The sequence below is a fragment of the Charadrius vociferus genome, unplaced genomic scaffold (assembly GCF_000708025.1).
Source record: "Charadrius vociferus isolate BGI_N301 unplaced genomic scaffold, ASM70802v2 scaffold244, whole genome shotgun sequence".
NCBI lineage: Eukaryota > Metazoa > Chordata > Aves > Charadriiformes > Charadriidae > Charadrius > Charadrius vociferus.
In genome coordinates this window covers 4,669,198-4,683,051 of record NW_009648822.1, presented here as the reverse complement: position 1 = coordinate 4,683,051, position 13,854 = coordinate 4,669,198, and the positions used below count along the sequence as shown (strand labels likewise).

Genomic DNA, 13,854 nt, shown 5'->3' with positions numbered 1-13,854 from the left:
TGATTAAGCACAAGCTAATAGGTATGTAAGTGATTGCTTAGGGTGTAGAGTCAGTGGCCACTGAATTTGCTGTCAGTTTAGTGGAATTGTGTCCTTATTTATTTTATCTATTTTTTTTTTAAAACAAAGCTGCTTGTTTGCTCAGAGCTTGGTGAGGTTATGGAACTTGGGCACAGGGCCTCCTCCTTGCTAAAATACTGACATGTCAGTTGTTCTTGGTTATGGACTGGTGCGTCTCTCCTGTTTTGGTTTGTCCAATGTGCATTATCACAAAGCCTGAGCTCAACTCGTGCCGTGCATTTCTGTAGGTTTCTTGCCTCTTTTGAAGGTGCTACACCATGGGGCACCAGCATCCTATAATCCTATGTATATGTACGTGTAGTGTTACCTGTACGTTGAATCTCACGGTTTAGCGTTCAAGGCAGATTAAAGAACCAAAGCTGAACCAGTGCCCATCTGTGGAAACAGTTGAAATCGATGTTCAATATAGGTGGGTACGGATGGAAGTCTCTTTACCTTATCTTCAAACTCTGATTGCTCAGCCTAATCCATCAAACAAGTAATTATTTTTCCATTCAAACTGATAAACATGGCTGAATAAGGAGCTGCAAAATTGCAATTTAAGTGCATTGAAAGTGAATATCCCAGTTCATTGAAAATGTCTTGTGAATTATTTTTGTGTGGGGGCCAGATGAAACAAAATGAATTACAATGTTTAAATTAATAAATTGAAGTAGCGTGAGCTCTTTGTTTTCAGGGAGATCAGTGTTGCCTTTTCCAGTAGATAAATAGCAAATGGAAAGAAAAACATAATAAAACTTTTGTTAAGTGAAGACGGGGTAATGCAGGAATTTTCTTCAAAGAAAATGCCTTAGGAAAATGTTTAGCAAGAGAAAGCAATTTGGAGTCTAGGCCTATTTTTTATTATTACTTTGACAGGGACGTGAAATTAAAATAATCCATCTCTTTGAAAAGTCTTGGGTGTAGAGGTGGGAGGAGAGGAGGATATGCAAGCCTTCATATTTATACCTGCCCTTGTGCCACTGAAGTGGCTACATTTGGTGAAACCTGTTTTTCCAGGTTACTGGGCTCAATTTTTCAAAGCTCTTAAAAAATCTTACATATAGAATTACATCCATCCATATCTAGCTGACACTGATTTCTTTGTTTAATTTATCCTTGTTTGAGGACTTGTTACTCTTGCCTATATTACTATTGTGGATTCAAGAGTACTGAATTTATTTGACGATTTCAAATTAAAAAAAAGGCAGACTGTTTAGTGGAATCCATTGCTCAGTGATGCTAAGTCAAACATTTACAGAAACATGTCGAACTGACTGGGATTATAATAGGTCTATATGGGGACTAAAGAATAGAAAACAAAGGAAATCTGTAAGACAGATATGTTTTGTGTTGTATATCCTGATAATACTTAATCCTAAAGAAGGCAGTGTTTTGGAAAACAGATGATACCTCAACCACAGTACTATGTTATCCAAATATACATCAAAAAAACATATGTAGCTGAGTATTTTTGGAAGGGCGAAGGGGGGTTAAAACATGCAATACTAAGTTACTGAAAACTGCAGAGACTCTTTTGGAAATGTGACAAAGATACTAGGAATTCCTCGATCTTGGTTCTTACTGACTGTATACAGCGGGCTCAAAAGTTGTGTCTGGCAGAACTGTACAGATTTGTTTCTTTTTTGTGTTTTATCTGCAAAACATATAATTATTGTAGTGCTGTCTTTTCAGAGAGATTAGGGGGAAATTGATATATATTTAGGTAGGGTCTGTTTGTTTTTTGGTTTTTGTTTTTGAGAAATTGAATTGTCTTTCTTAATAAATAGTCTAAAGTTGCAGTTTTCAAGGGAAGGCAAAACAGGTGTGGCTCCATGCCACCATTGGCTTTGATAGGGCCTTGGAAAGCCAGGCTGACCTACTGCCAAAGTAGAGTTATAAAATGTTTGTTGGGGCTTGTATCTCCCAGAGGCAACAAAGGTAGTGAGTCTGGGTCTCTTAGGCACACCTGCTGACTTTGCATCCCAGATCTGCCCACTGGAAGCTGGTCTGGTGGTCATCTTTGATCCTTGCTCAATTCTATTCATGCTTTTTAGTAACTTCAGTACTAAAATTAACTTTTTCATCAGGAAATACTTCAGTTGTGTGACTTAATTTTATTTTTTACAGGTTTGTAACATTCAGTCAGTGATTTATCTGGGGAAACCTTAGGATTTTTCTGACACGGATTTTGGAAAGTGAGGATTTGACAGCGTGCACACACTGAACTGTTAGTGTTGGGAAGCAGAAAAGGGTGAAAAAGAAAGGTTTGTCCCTTTTGGAATTCTATCCAGATACTCCCTTACTTGCTATTATATGCTAGTATAATTGCCCACTTGGGTGTTTATTTTAATATATGAAGACTTTTTTTTTTTTAACCTTGTTATAGCTTAAGCTGTCTCCTAATATAGATGCTTATAAGTAAGCTTGGCAAGCCTGGATGCCTGGAGTTGGTAGTGGGTTAGGTCTGAGACTTCAAGAGGATGAAAGACACCAGGGTGGGCTTTGCCTCCAGGCTACAATTAAGATCAAAGCTTGTTAGTAGGATTCTTACTATAAAGGTTGTTGACTGTCTGCTTCCTTCTGTTTCTCCTCATTTTTCAGCTGGTGACTGTAGTAAATAAGTCTGACAAGGGTGTTCCTTATTGTAGGTTCCAGATCTTTTGTGGCAAATCTTGCATATCTTATTGGCCCATGGAGTCTGACAAGCTCAAGACTGCTTTATTTTGAAGAATTGCACAAAAAGTATGTGCATGTTTCCAATCCTTTTGTGGCTGCCACAAAACAGTGGGAAGCAAGCAGTGCAAATGTTAGCCATGTGAGTCTTGCTTCTGCAGTTGGGTCCATGAGGGCCAAATACTGATTGCAGCTGTCTTGAAGTTAATCTCTTGATCAAATGTTGTCATGCAGGACTGATTATTTTTTTTTTAAATGGGCCGTTCACCCGTCTGCGCAAAGTTATAAAGTCATTCAGTCACTTCTTCATATCCAGTGCCAATTTTTGATTTGTTTCCTTTATCTGCAAGACGAAGTTGCATTATTGACCAAAATTGTGATCCTTGTGCTTTTAATATAGAACAGAGTTAAACAAAAGAACAACTAGATACAACTTAAGTTGCATGTAGTATAAAAATGTGTTAGCCCCGTAAATTTCATTAGGAAACAAAGCTCCTTCAAAAGTTTTATCTGCTTTGGTCTTCTGATATATCTTTCAGAATAACCTTAGGCTGTAACTTAATCTTTCTTCAGTGACAAACAAATACTGTGTCCAAGGGAATGGGAGGCTTATTGTGAGATGTGATAGGAAGGATATTTCCTATCACGTTTATTGGCCCAATAATTGTCTTCCAAAAAGAAAAGAAAAAGGAGGAAGTCCTTTTTAGGTCAATTAGTAGTTCTTAGATTAACTGAGTCATAGTCGAATTTTTTGTTAGATATTTTAATGCTCTTCCTCTTGAAGTATTGGAGTTAATGGAATTTTAAATTAACAGGAGAGAATATCAATTTGTATTAAATATATCTCTAGAAATATTAATAAATATAGACATTATTTTACTTCCTTCTGTTAGAAAATGTGGTAATACCTAGTTTTAATCTTTAAAAGCAATCTGAGTTTTTCTTGACTGGTTCAAATCTCCAGTAATACACTTCTAAGTACATATAGCATCTCCTGAATAGTACCTGTTCTCTGATTATAGGTTAACCAGTGACTTTCTTCTGACTATTAGATTGTGATTTGTAATGCATGTTGTGGTCAAGCCAATGACAGGAGGGATCAAATTATAGACTTTAATAGCAGTGTGCTGTATGTGCTGGTCTTGTATTCTGAACTCACTGTAGATAGGTCCCTATTTTTCTCAACAAGAAAGCACTTAAGTTAATTGCTGCATTAGAAAGACATAGTAGCTCTTTCTGATCTGTAAGTAGCCTTCCATGCATAACTGCTGAAGTTTGGAACACCTGCAGCCACAGCAATTTGAAAAAAAAGCCATTAGTCTGCACGGAAAAAAATAAAGTGCTGAAGTTCAAAATATTATCAATGATGCTGTGTTGGAGCAGCCTAAAAGATTTGGCTTTTGGTCTATGCCTAGTGCTATCCAAAACAACATATAAAATTCTTTGTAAACCAATTTTAAAAGTGTCTTGTTTATTCAGAAGCAACTGTGTACACTGTTTGTTCAGAGAGTAGACTCCAGTCAATTGCACACCAGCCAACAGCTGATTCTCCTTAGAAAGAAACATTACCTAATATAGATCATAGAAGCCAAAGACCAAAGGGACAAAGTGCTAAAGATAAACAGCTCAATCCTCAACTGTTCGGAGGCCTCAATAAAGCCTCTGATTTACAAATTTGGGGTGGGACTCAACTGTTCCCACCTGCAAGCTTGTCTCACATCCTTGGCTCTAACGTGGTGAGGTGCTGGTATGATGTCCCCTTAAGGACAAAAACACTGGCTTTCTTATGGCACTAATCAATCAGTTTCTCTGCAGCTTTTCTTTATCATAATTAAGGGAGTAAGAAAGTCCTGACGGCTCTCCTTTTATTGAGACAGTGAATGGAAAGAGCCTACAGAGACAGCGTTGCTGAATATGTAACAGCACTCAAAGGTACTTCTCTGGTCTAATAGACTCTGAGGTGCTTTTTAGACTGCAATAGTGAGGGTCTCATTGCAGTAATTTAGTTTGTTGCATAGCTATAAAAATAGTCTGGTTTTATGCAATGATTTTTTTTTATAAGCTTCAGCAGCAGCTGAACTGTTAGTGAGAGTGCCAAAATTCAAGTGGCTGTTTTAACCATTTTGAGCATTAATACAGTTCTTACCTGTGTTCCTACCTTTCCACCCAAATATGAGAAAATGAAACTAGCTCTTAAAGCTTCAACTCTCCTTCATCCTTTATATTTTTGTCTGTCTTTAATAATGAAATCATGACTTGGTGGAGATGGGGATGTTAGTAAAATCTTAAAAAGCAGTACCAGCTTCTACAAGCTTGTGTGACCAATTTTGTGGAAGTTCAGGTTCCAAGTTGACATGTAGTTTTCAGACCCCTTTGTCACTACATCTGCAGTTATTTTGTTCTGGCTGAGTGTCTGGCCCAGAGTACTTAAAACAGCTGTGACTCTGTATGCTTCAGTTGTAGGTGTAGCCTTAAGGGATTATTTGAGACAGTAGTCACAACAGAGAAATGGTTTGGCATTAGTTTAAAACTTTACTAATAATATTTCTAGCGGGACTACTTTTTGAATGTATAAAGGTAGATTCTTAGAAAAGCACATACAGGACTGTTGGCTGGAATTTTGCATGTGTGGTGGTTATGACAATGAATTACCCTGTTGAATAATTGGCATTTTAAAGCTTTATTTAGATACTAGATTGAAATGTACATAACTTTTTCACCTTAGAATCTACATTTAGGGTTTGGGAGATAATGATGTCAGCAACAGCAAGGGTAACCTGTTTTGTTGCAGCCCTCGTGCTCTGCTAACTCTCCAATTCATGTATATATGACATCTTATGTGGAAATGACTAAAGAAATGTAGATTCAATTAAATTTCTTGGAAGGGTGTTATCAGTTTTCTGCATTCCTGGAGAGAACACTCATTGGTAGCCAAACTGAAATTATTTATAAAGTAGGGGGTTTTTTTGAGTGTTAATTTGAGGAAGGGGAGCTGGAGAATCTGCTTTGGCAAATCTGCTCTTCGTGTGCCCCTCAGACTTTGGCAGTGCACAGCGTTTCCCCCACCAAAAAAAAAAAGCCCTGGGTCAGAAACTACAGTAGGAACATAATCACATTTTACATACAAGTATTGTTTTGTGAAGAGTCACATATGCTTGGCATGTTGAAAGCTGATGGGGTGATGAGAGAATATAGTAGCAGACAGGTGAATCGAGATAGGTTAGTTATAAGGAGGGTGTTCTAGTTTCCTTCACGTCTTGAAGTATAGAACAATGTATCTTTAAAATATGTTGAACAAAGTTACTTGTGAATCCTGTGAACATGCCGCTAACTTGAGGTGTTCAAGCAGGATGTCCAACTCCCCCCACCCCTGAATTTCTTAATTTGGAAATATACTGGGGTACATATGTTACTAAGTTTTGCCTTTAGAGTGGATGAGATGCATGCACTCATCTTATAGTAAATTAATAAGGAATATAGTCTGATTTAGTTTCTGTATTTTTTCTTTTGCGACTGGTAATTCCTAGTTGCTAACTAGTTAGGTAACTTCTTTGCTATTTTTTTTGTAGTCACTCTTTAGGTGTGTGTTTTTTGTCTGTTTACTCAACACTGCACTAAATTCTGAGGAGTTGTGTTGTTACAAGATTTGTGGAAGAGGGGTTTGTGGGTTTTTTGTTCAGTGGTTTGTTGTTTTGTTGTTTTTTTTTTTCTGAATGGGTTTTAAAAAAGCAGTAAGGTACAATATTTTTTGTTTGCAGTGATGTTTGTATATGCTGTGTAGGTCAGACTAATTTTCATGAAGAAGGTTTGTTCCTCTTGAGAAGAAGTAAATAATAGCCATTATATACAACCTTTTGCTGATGTGTTGGAACAGTTGAGTGCTTGGAGATCTCAAGCAAGGCTGAGCTCTGCTTTGTGAGGCAGTTTCTAAACATGTAGTAATAGCTAATACTCCTCTCAAAAGGTAAGTGAGCACAATGGAGGAGATAAAATCTGGGAGAATAAGTATTTTCATTTTCTGCTGTCTTGTAACATTGTTGAAAGATGCACAATAAAATGCTGAAAAGCTTCACAACTGTATTTGGCATTTTATTGTGAAATACAGAACATTCTTTGGCATTGTACCTCCTCAACATGTTTCTTTTTATTGAAGTCATGTTTTAGCCCAGGTATACAAATCGTATGGAAGCTTTCTCAGTTCTGCTAACAAGCTCATCCCTTGTGCTGGTGGAGACCCCTTAAGAATGATGTCTAAACAGAACCTTCATTTTTAGCTGTTCCACATCACTTGAGTGAAATACTAATGTGTGAAGATGGATGCATGGGCAGCACACTATTATGATATCAGATGAATTTCATCTCAGGCCTTAGAGACTTTGTCAGTGCATCTTTAAATAAATAAATTTCGTTTCCTGTGTGACTCTTGTCAACAGTTTTTCTGACTGAGGACTGACACTTCATTCTCTTTATCGTCACTTAAATAGAAAATCCAACTCTCTTGCTTTGCTTTCTGTTATGAACAGTCTACATTAAAAAGAAAGCCTCTGGTGCAGGTGGTTTTCACTGAATTCTTTGTGATAAGAAGCAAATGGAACAGGCAAAAACTCCCTATTAAACTATATATGCATCAGTACCTTGTATGCTGTCTGGGTTGAATGAGACTGTTTTACAATCTTTAGGTAAAAAAGAATAATTAAAGTAGTTTTAAAAACATTGTCTTTCAGAGAAGGACTTTTGTGAAAATGTTTCATAAGAGACTCCCTTTTTCCAGAGCCAGCAAAAGGGAATCTGGCAGGCAAAGGAGAGTACATGCCTGTGTGCTTGAGCATACTACGCACATTACTTGAGCTGCCTGTCCTGTGCTCTTCATTGACTCATGTCCAGGCAGTTACTGCACTACAAATCTTTAAAATGGCTTTAGTTCTATAATCACTAATTGCAAAGGCCTTGTTCCAGGCCTCCATGCCCCAAATATTTCTTTTTCTGTTCTTGCTTACAGGTGCAGAGGCGTACTGTAGATTTTCTGAAATGGCTGGTTGCTTGGTTGTGGAAATAGAAGACATTTTTGGGGGCTCAAGCTAATTTTTCAATATTGTTTTTAAGTAACTTTTTAGTTTCTGGCGCATTTTCTGTGAGTAGAAATGTGGCGTATAAATATAAGCATTGGTGGTTTATGGATGTAAATGGTAAAGTCATCCCTCTTACTGTTGTTGGTGAGAATTTACGATGTTTAGTTACATGATTTATCTCCTACTACTCCTATCAACGTTTTTGAATCCTAAACTCTTCAGAAAAATTTTCTAAACAGGCAAATGTTGTGGTGCTTGTGTGTACTTCAGCTTTAAGCTGGAAAAATTAAGTTAGCACTTTGTGTATTTGGTGATGAAAATGTAATGGGTAGTCAGGAATGCTGGAAGTGCCTAGTGACATGGTTTAGCCAAAGTTCAGCCTGGAATTTGTAGCAGGCACTTTATATGATGTTCCTTTTATTGTTCAGAAATGCTGTTTGTTAGTGCAAGGTGATTTCTATTGGGGTTTAATTAGCCATCAGAAGTTGTTAATGGGTTGTTTCATTAACCTTATTGATATCTATAACGGATGTTTATATAATTGACAATGCAACTGTTATCTAGCTGTTAATGCGGCTTTACGCATGAAAAACAAGTCTTATATTGATGCATTTTGCTGCTTTTGAATACCGTGTGCTTGTCTGGACAAGGGAAAGGCATTTTTAGATGTTGTTGTGTGCAGAATTGAGCAAAGCTCGCATGCAGTGCAGTCAACTGCAGTTAAAACTGTTCCTCCTAACCTGAAAATGCCAAATTTTTTGGAAGGCCAATGGTAGTTAAATGTGTATCTACATTTGGCACTCAGTGTCCGTGAGCAAAGAAACTGCTCAGGGCCTGAAATGAGCCTGATTGTGATTACTTATTACTACACTTTCAATGGAAAACTTGATAGAGCTTTTAATACCTAACCTGTCCAAGCACCATTGTACTCACTCCATGTAGTTTAAATGCCTCAGTTGCATTTTTCCTGCTTTTGTCAATACACGCTATTTTTAGTGTGTGAGAGAACATGTAGCCCTTTTTCATTCACTTCATTCTTAAAAAAAAAAAAAAAGTCCAAAACAACTGAACACCCTAAACCAAACTCTTCCAGTACTAGACAACATGAAGCATTCTCAATGGAAATACTGTATGTCAGTGTTAACTCAGAATTGGCTGTTTCTTCATTATTCTATGGAACAAATTTGCAAATGCAGTTTTAAAGTTCTTGAGTACTCTGAGGATTTATTATTGTCAGATTAGACTATGTGTAAATACATGGGATTCTTTAGAAAGTCTTAGGTCAGGTACAGATTGTCTATTTGCCTTGATACTGGGCAAAAAAAATCACTGTAACATCATCAATTTTGTTCTTCTCGGCATCCACGTTTTTTGAAATAATTTATTTGGTTGCTAGCATCTACTACAACCTCTGCTTTGCAGTGAAGCTTAGTAGCATGCTTTCACAGGTTACTCTTCCAGATGAATATTGATTATTTTCAATTATATTCCATATGCTGTATGTTGGGTGATAGCGAACAGTAAGTTAAAAACATAGCTATAGGGAAGTGCTTGTGTATGGTAATTTTCTGTTCCCCAGCTTCCTGACACTTAGTTTCTTAATTTGGGACTATTCAAATATATTTGATTGTTGGCATTGTTCTTTTAAACCTTACTTATTGTAATCCAGTTTTCTGTTTGGAAATATCATCAGTTCTCTGAAAAAACAAATTTGTACAGGAAAGTAAAATAAAATTTTAAGTATGCTTTGTATCTTTTTTTTTAAGCTAGTTAGGTAAAACTGCTAAGCACATCTGGAAAATAAGCCATTGTTTATAACAAGATTATCTTGCTTCCTAAACAGGTGTCTGGAAAATGGAGAAGACTTTGAACAGAATTCATCTAGTGTCTGATCCAGAAGAAACGTATTATCTACAAGTATCATGGGAAAAAGATTTAGGCACTGGCTTTGGTATAATACTTAGTGATGGTCAATGTGCATGGACTGGGAAAGGTAATAATGGAAAGAAAAAAAAAAAACCCACGTTTTAAATTATTATTGCTCTTTATTATTTTTAAACACTTCCTAAACTGTGACCCACAAGTTGCATAAAAATCGTTTTATGAGTGTTACTTCTCCCCAGTGATGGAGGGTGTGGGTTCATGATCTTCTGGGACTTGTTCAGAGATTTTTCAAATCTGGAAAGATTCTGTGTCAACCTAATACTAATTCATTTATCATATGGATATGCAATGTTTTGTTTTTTTCCCAAGAATATAACTTCTTGCAGTGATATTGGAGTACCGCTTATTTGTCTTCTCCAGATTCTCAAACAAATGTGTTGTGCAAGTTCCATTTGCAAATTATGTAGCTATATTTGGCATTCAGGTGACTTTTTGAGAAGGAGAAGGGACAAGAAAATTTTTTTCCTTGGCATAAGTTATCAGAAGAAACAATAAAATAGTCTATGGTGTGTTGTCCTGTTCCCCCCCCCTCCCCCTCCGAAACCTGAATAAGAGGATGGGTATCTTAATATGTGCACGCTTCTCTCATTCACACTTAGTGAAAGATGGAAAGATTTGTGTGTTCCTTCAGAAAGGTTTCAAATACTTGATCAAAAGCCCTTTTCTCAATACTTTCTCAAAAGCCCCAATCTCTTGAAAAATATTTCAAAGGTAGTAAAGAATGATATATTTTACAGCATATTGTAGGCAAAAATATTTTCCTGACTCTTTCCGAATTATAAGAGCAGATGTCCACATAGTTCCTTCCTTCCTTCCTTCCTTTTCCCTGCCCAGCGGACGTTGTTTCTCCCCAGTTCCTACATAAGCTGGGCTTTCAAACCAGCCTCATATATATATACACACACGCGTATTTTTATATATATATATATAAAAAAGTGCCTTGTGTATATATACACATGTATACATATATATACACACACTTGTATACAAGCTATATATGTGTGTATGTATATATAGTTCCTGTGTATAAAAAAAGCTTAATCATTCATTAACCTTCTTTTGAAAACAATTTTTACCTTTTTTTCTTTCAAACCGAGAAAACTTAAAATATGTCTACATGTGTATTAAATCTAGTCTTCCACATTCCTTTTAACACTTCAAACACGCTATTGATTAGGAGTTCCTGCACAAGACAAATACATGTTTGTTCCCTGTACTCTGGTATAAAAGGTTTTTCTCTCTTGATTTGACAATAGGATAGTCAAACTATACATCTTCAAAATAACAAAAAGGATGTTAGCATTGATAAATGCTTAACTAATTGAGCATACTAGTTTTTCTGTTTACAAACTTTTCTAGTTGTTCTTAGGTAACTTTAAAATCCCCAGCTTAAAATCCACAAAAAGCTGTTTATTTAAATCTGTTATTTTTCTAAGTAAAAGCTATGTAACTATAACTGGAAGAGTATAGAAAAACGTAAACACAGTTCTCATTTTGTTAACTTCCTGCATCTGGCGGAATGGCTGGATGATCATTTCTCAAAACAGAGGACCAGTGAAAGCAAGATGACCTCACTCTATTAAAAGGAAAGAAAGAAACCCACAACCATTTAGTTGAGCACTGGGTACTCATCCAAAGGAGAGTGCTTCTGTTTCTTCTGCAGGAATCTGATCCATTTCTAAGGAATCCCTGTTGAATTTGTAGTCCTTTGAATAATTTCATTAGGAGTTGAAGTTCTTGTGCATGTTTTTCTGCTGCACAGATCTGTGTTTTCATACACTCAACATTGGTTTTGATCACTTTTTCGAAGATACTACGTCATGTTTGAGACTGCTTAGAATCTTAAATTCAAAACCTGGGAGGAGGGAAAGCAGTGGTCAGAAAATTCTTGCTTTGGGAAATCCCTTTTGGGTTTCTCATGCTGTGGATTATTTTGCTTGGCAAAACGTACGAGGAAGTGAATGAGAGTTGCTGATAGAGTTGTCTTTTATGGTTTTTGTATATTTAGTGTGGTGATGAAAAGTGTTGGGAGTTGTAATTAAGGAGAAGAAGAAAAAAAAAGTCAAATCCTGGGGGGAGGAGAAGCACACAAACTTTCAATATGATCTAAGGTATTAACTTTTTGTTGGGTTAAAGAACTACAGATATATGGATTGATACATTTCATGTTTCTCTAAAGATTGATCAGTTCTGCTAGTTTTATAAGATAAAGGACATGCAGCATGTACAGGCACCACTGGAGAGACAACCCACAGTGCTCTATTACATTATATTAGTATCTTTGGTTTTTTAGCTTTCTTATTTTAATTAAACCTTCCCTCCTTCCCTCCTTCCCTCCTTCCCTCCTTCCCTCCACTTAAGGGGATTGCTGATGTATTAGTAGTCTTTTCTCTCTCAACGCTGTCTAGTATGTTGTACAAGCAATAAGCTAGCTAATGAGGCAATGATTGGTGGATGTAGCTGATAATAAAAGAAATGTTTTGATGGTAAATTTCTTGCCCTTCTTTCCCACTCAATTCCTGCTATTTGTAGTGGATTGTTAGCTCTGCAAGATGAGTGTTGACCAGCACTGTAGCCCCAATTTTTCACTGACGTAGGCTTGTTTTTTTTTCCCTGAAAGTAGTTCCACTGTGTCATTCCTTATATGAATATTAAAAGTGCTGCATTCAATTAAAAAAAAAATGCAGCAAGATGCAGCTGACAATTGTTTAAGTCTTAAGACTTTCTGATAACATGGGTTTCATGCTTAAAATAAGTTTTAAAAATCTTGGAAAATACTTTTACTGCTTCATCTAAGATGCTTAGATGTGCTCAGTTACGTTGGTGCTGAGGGTTCGACACTTGACTTACAGTGAGGTAGGGAAGAACTGGCAGCATGTGCAATGGCTCACGTAAGTTTACAGCCTCCAGCTCTGCCGCACCGTCTGTAACAGTACCAAGTCCTGTTCTGAAATTCATACCTGTCTGTCTTAATGCGTGAGATTAACGTGCAATTGACTTCGCAGTTGCTTGCTTGTAGTTCTTTTCATGTTTGCAGTGCTGCATGCTGTCTCTTGCTCATGGCACTGTGTGCCTGGTGCGTAGGGAAGGAGACAGTGATGCAGCATTGCAGCTAAATGGGGTGGCTTTGCACTCAAAGTCCTGTTTGTAGGACAAGTACTAGCTGGCTATGTATGTTGTCTTCACTTCTTTCTCTTCATGTATTGGGAAAGCGTTATACATATTAGAACAAAGGTAGTTGTGATGCCCATGCACTGAAAAAGGATTCTGTCACACCTTTATCCATTTCTCTCTGTATCCTGTGTTCCCTTTCACGAAGCTGGGGCTTAGTGAAGAGGGCTAATGCTTACTTTTGCTCTGTTTAAACTTGTCTTGTTGGGTTGTAGGAATAAATTTTAAGTGTAACATGTTCTTCAAATGATGGCACTAAAATATAAATGTTTTGAATCTTTAGTTTATTAGGTGTCTCAGGGTATTTCAGTGCCCTAAAGCTGATCAGTATTAGGCTGTATACAAAAACATTCATGTACGATTGTCTATTGCATCTGCTGTAATGGACAGCAGAATTTGCTTTTATGAAGAGCACACATCTTGAGTTTACAGATATGTAGGGACATACAGTTATAATATGCAACACTTCTCCCTCACCTCTTTTTTCCAACCCTCTCCACTTTCATTTTCCTTCTCTGCAATACAGATAATGCAACTTAAAATGTAAGGGTAGATGCATCTTCTCCAATTTAGGAATACTGATAATGAAATTATTTCATATCTGGTTTATTCTAATGCATGCTCTGCAGCATTCCTATATTTTTTTTGAGGTATAATGACATTTCTGCAATTTCTAACATCTGCTGAATGTTTGTGTTGTTGCAGATCTGGTAAAATGCTATGTATTATGCCTTGCCCTTTTACTTCACATTGGGCTAGTATGAGCGTGCCAGGTTTCCTCTTGTATCTTTAAAAGAAGATGGGAGCAGAGAATACTCATTTTTAAGCGTTTTCTCTTAAGGACAATATGCAGAACTTTGTGACAGACCTCAGACTGCCGTAAGCCTGACATTTCACATCTTAGTGTGACAAAGACTGACTTGCTCATATTTAT

General features: G+C 36.8%; 1 protein-coding gene across 1 annotated transcript in view; it reads left to right on the top strand.

Moving 5' to 3' along the window:
* Positions 1–9,659: 9,659 nt before the first annotated feature.
* The window catches only part of XRCC4 (X-ray repair complementing defective repair in Chinese hamster cells 4), a 167,236-nt gene continuing 163,041 nt past the window's right edge, over positions 9,660–13,854 (top strand). The window contains exon 1 of the mRNA XM_009886863.1: positions 9,660–9,798. Within this exon, the coding sequence (XP_009885165.1) occupies positions 9,660–9,798 (139 nt within the window). The remainder of the gene's footprint in view (positions 9,799–13,854) is intronic.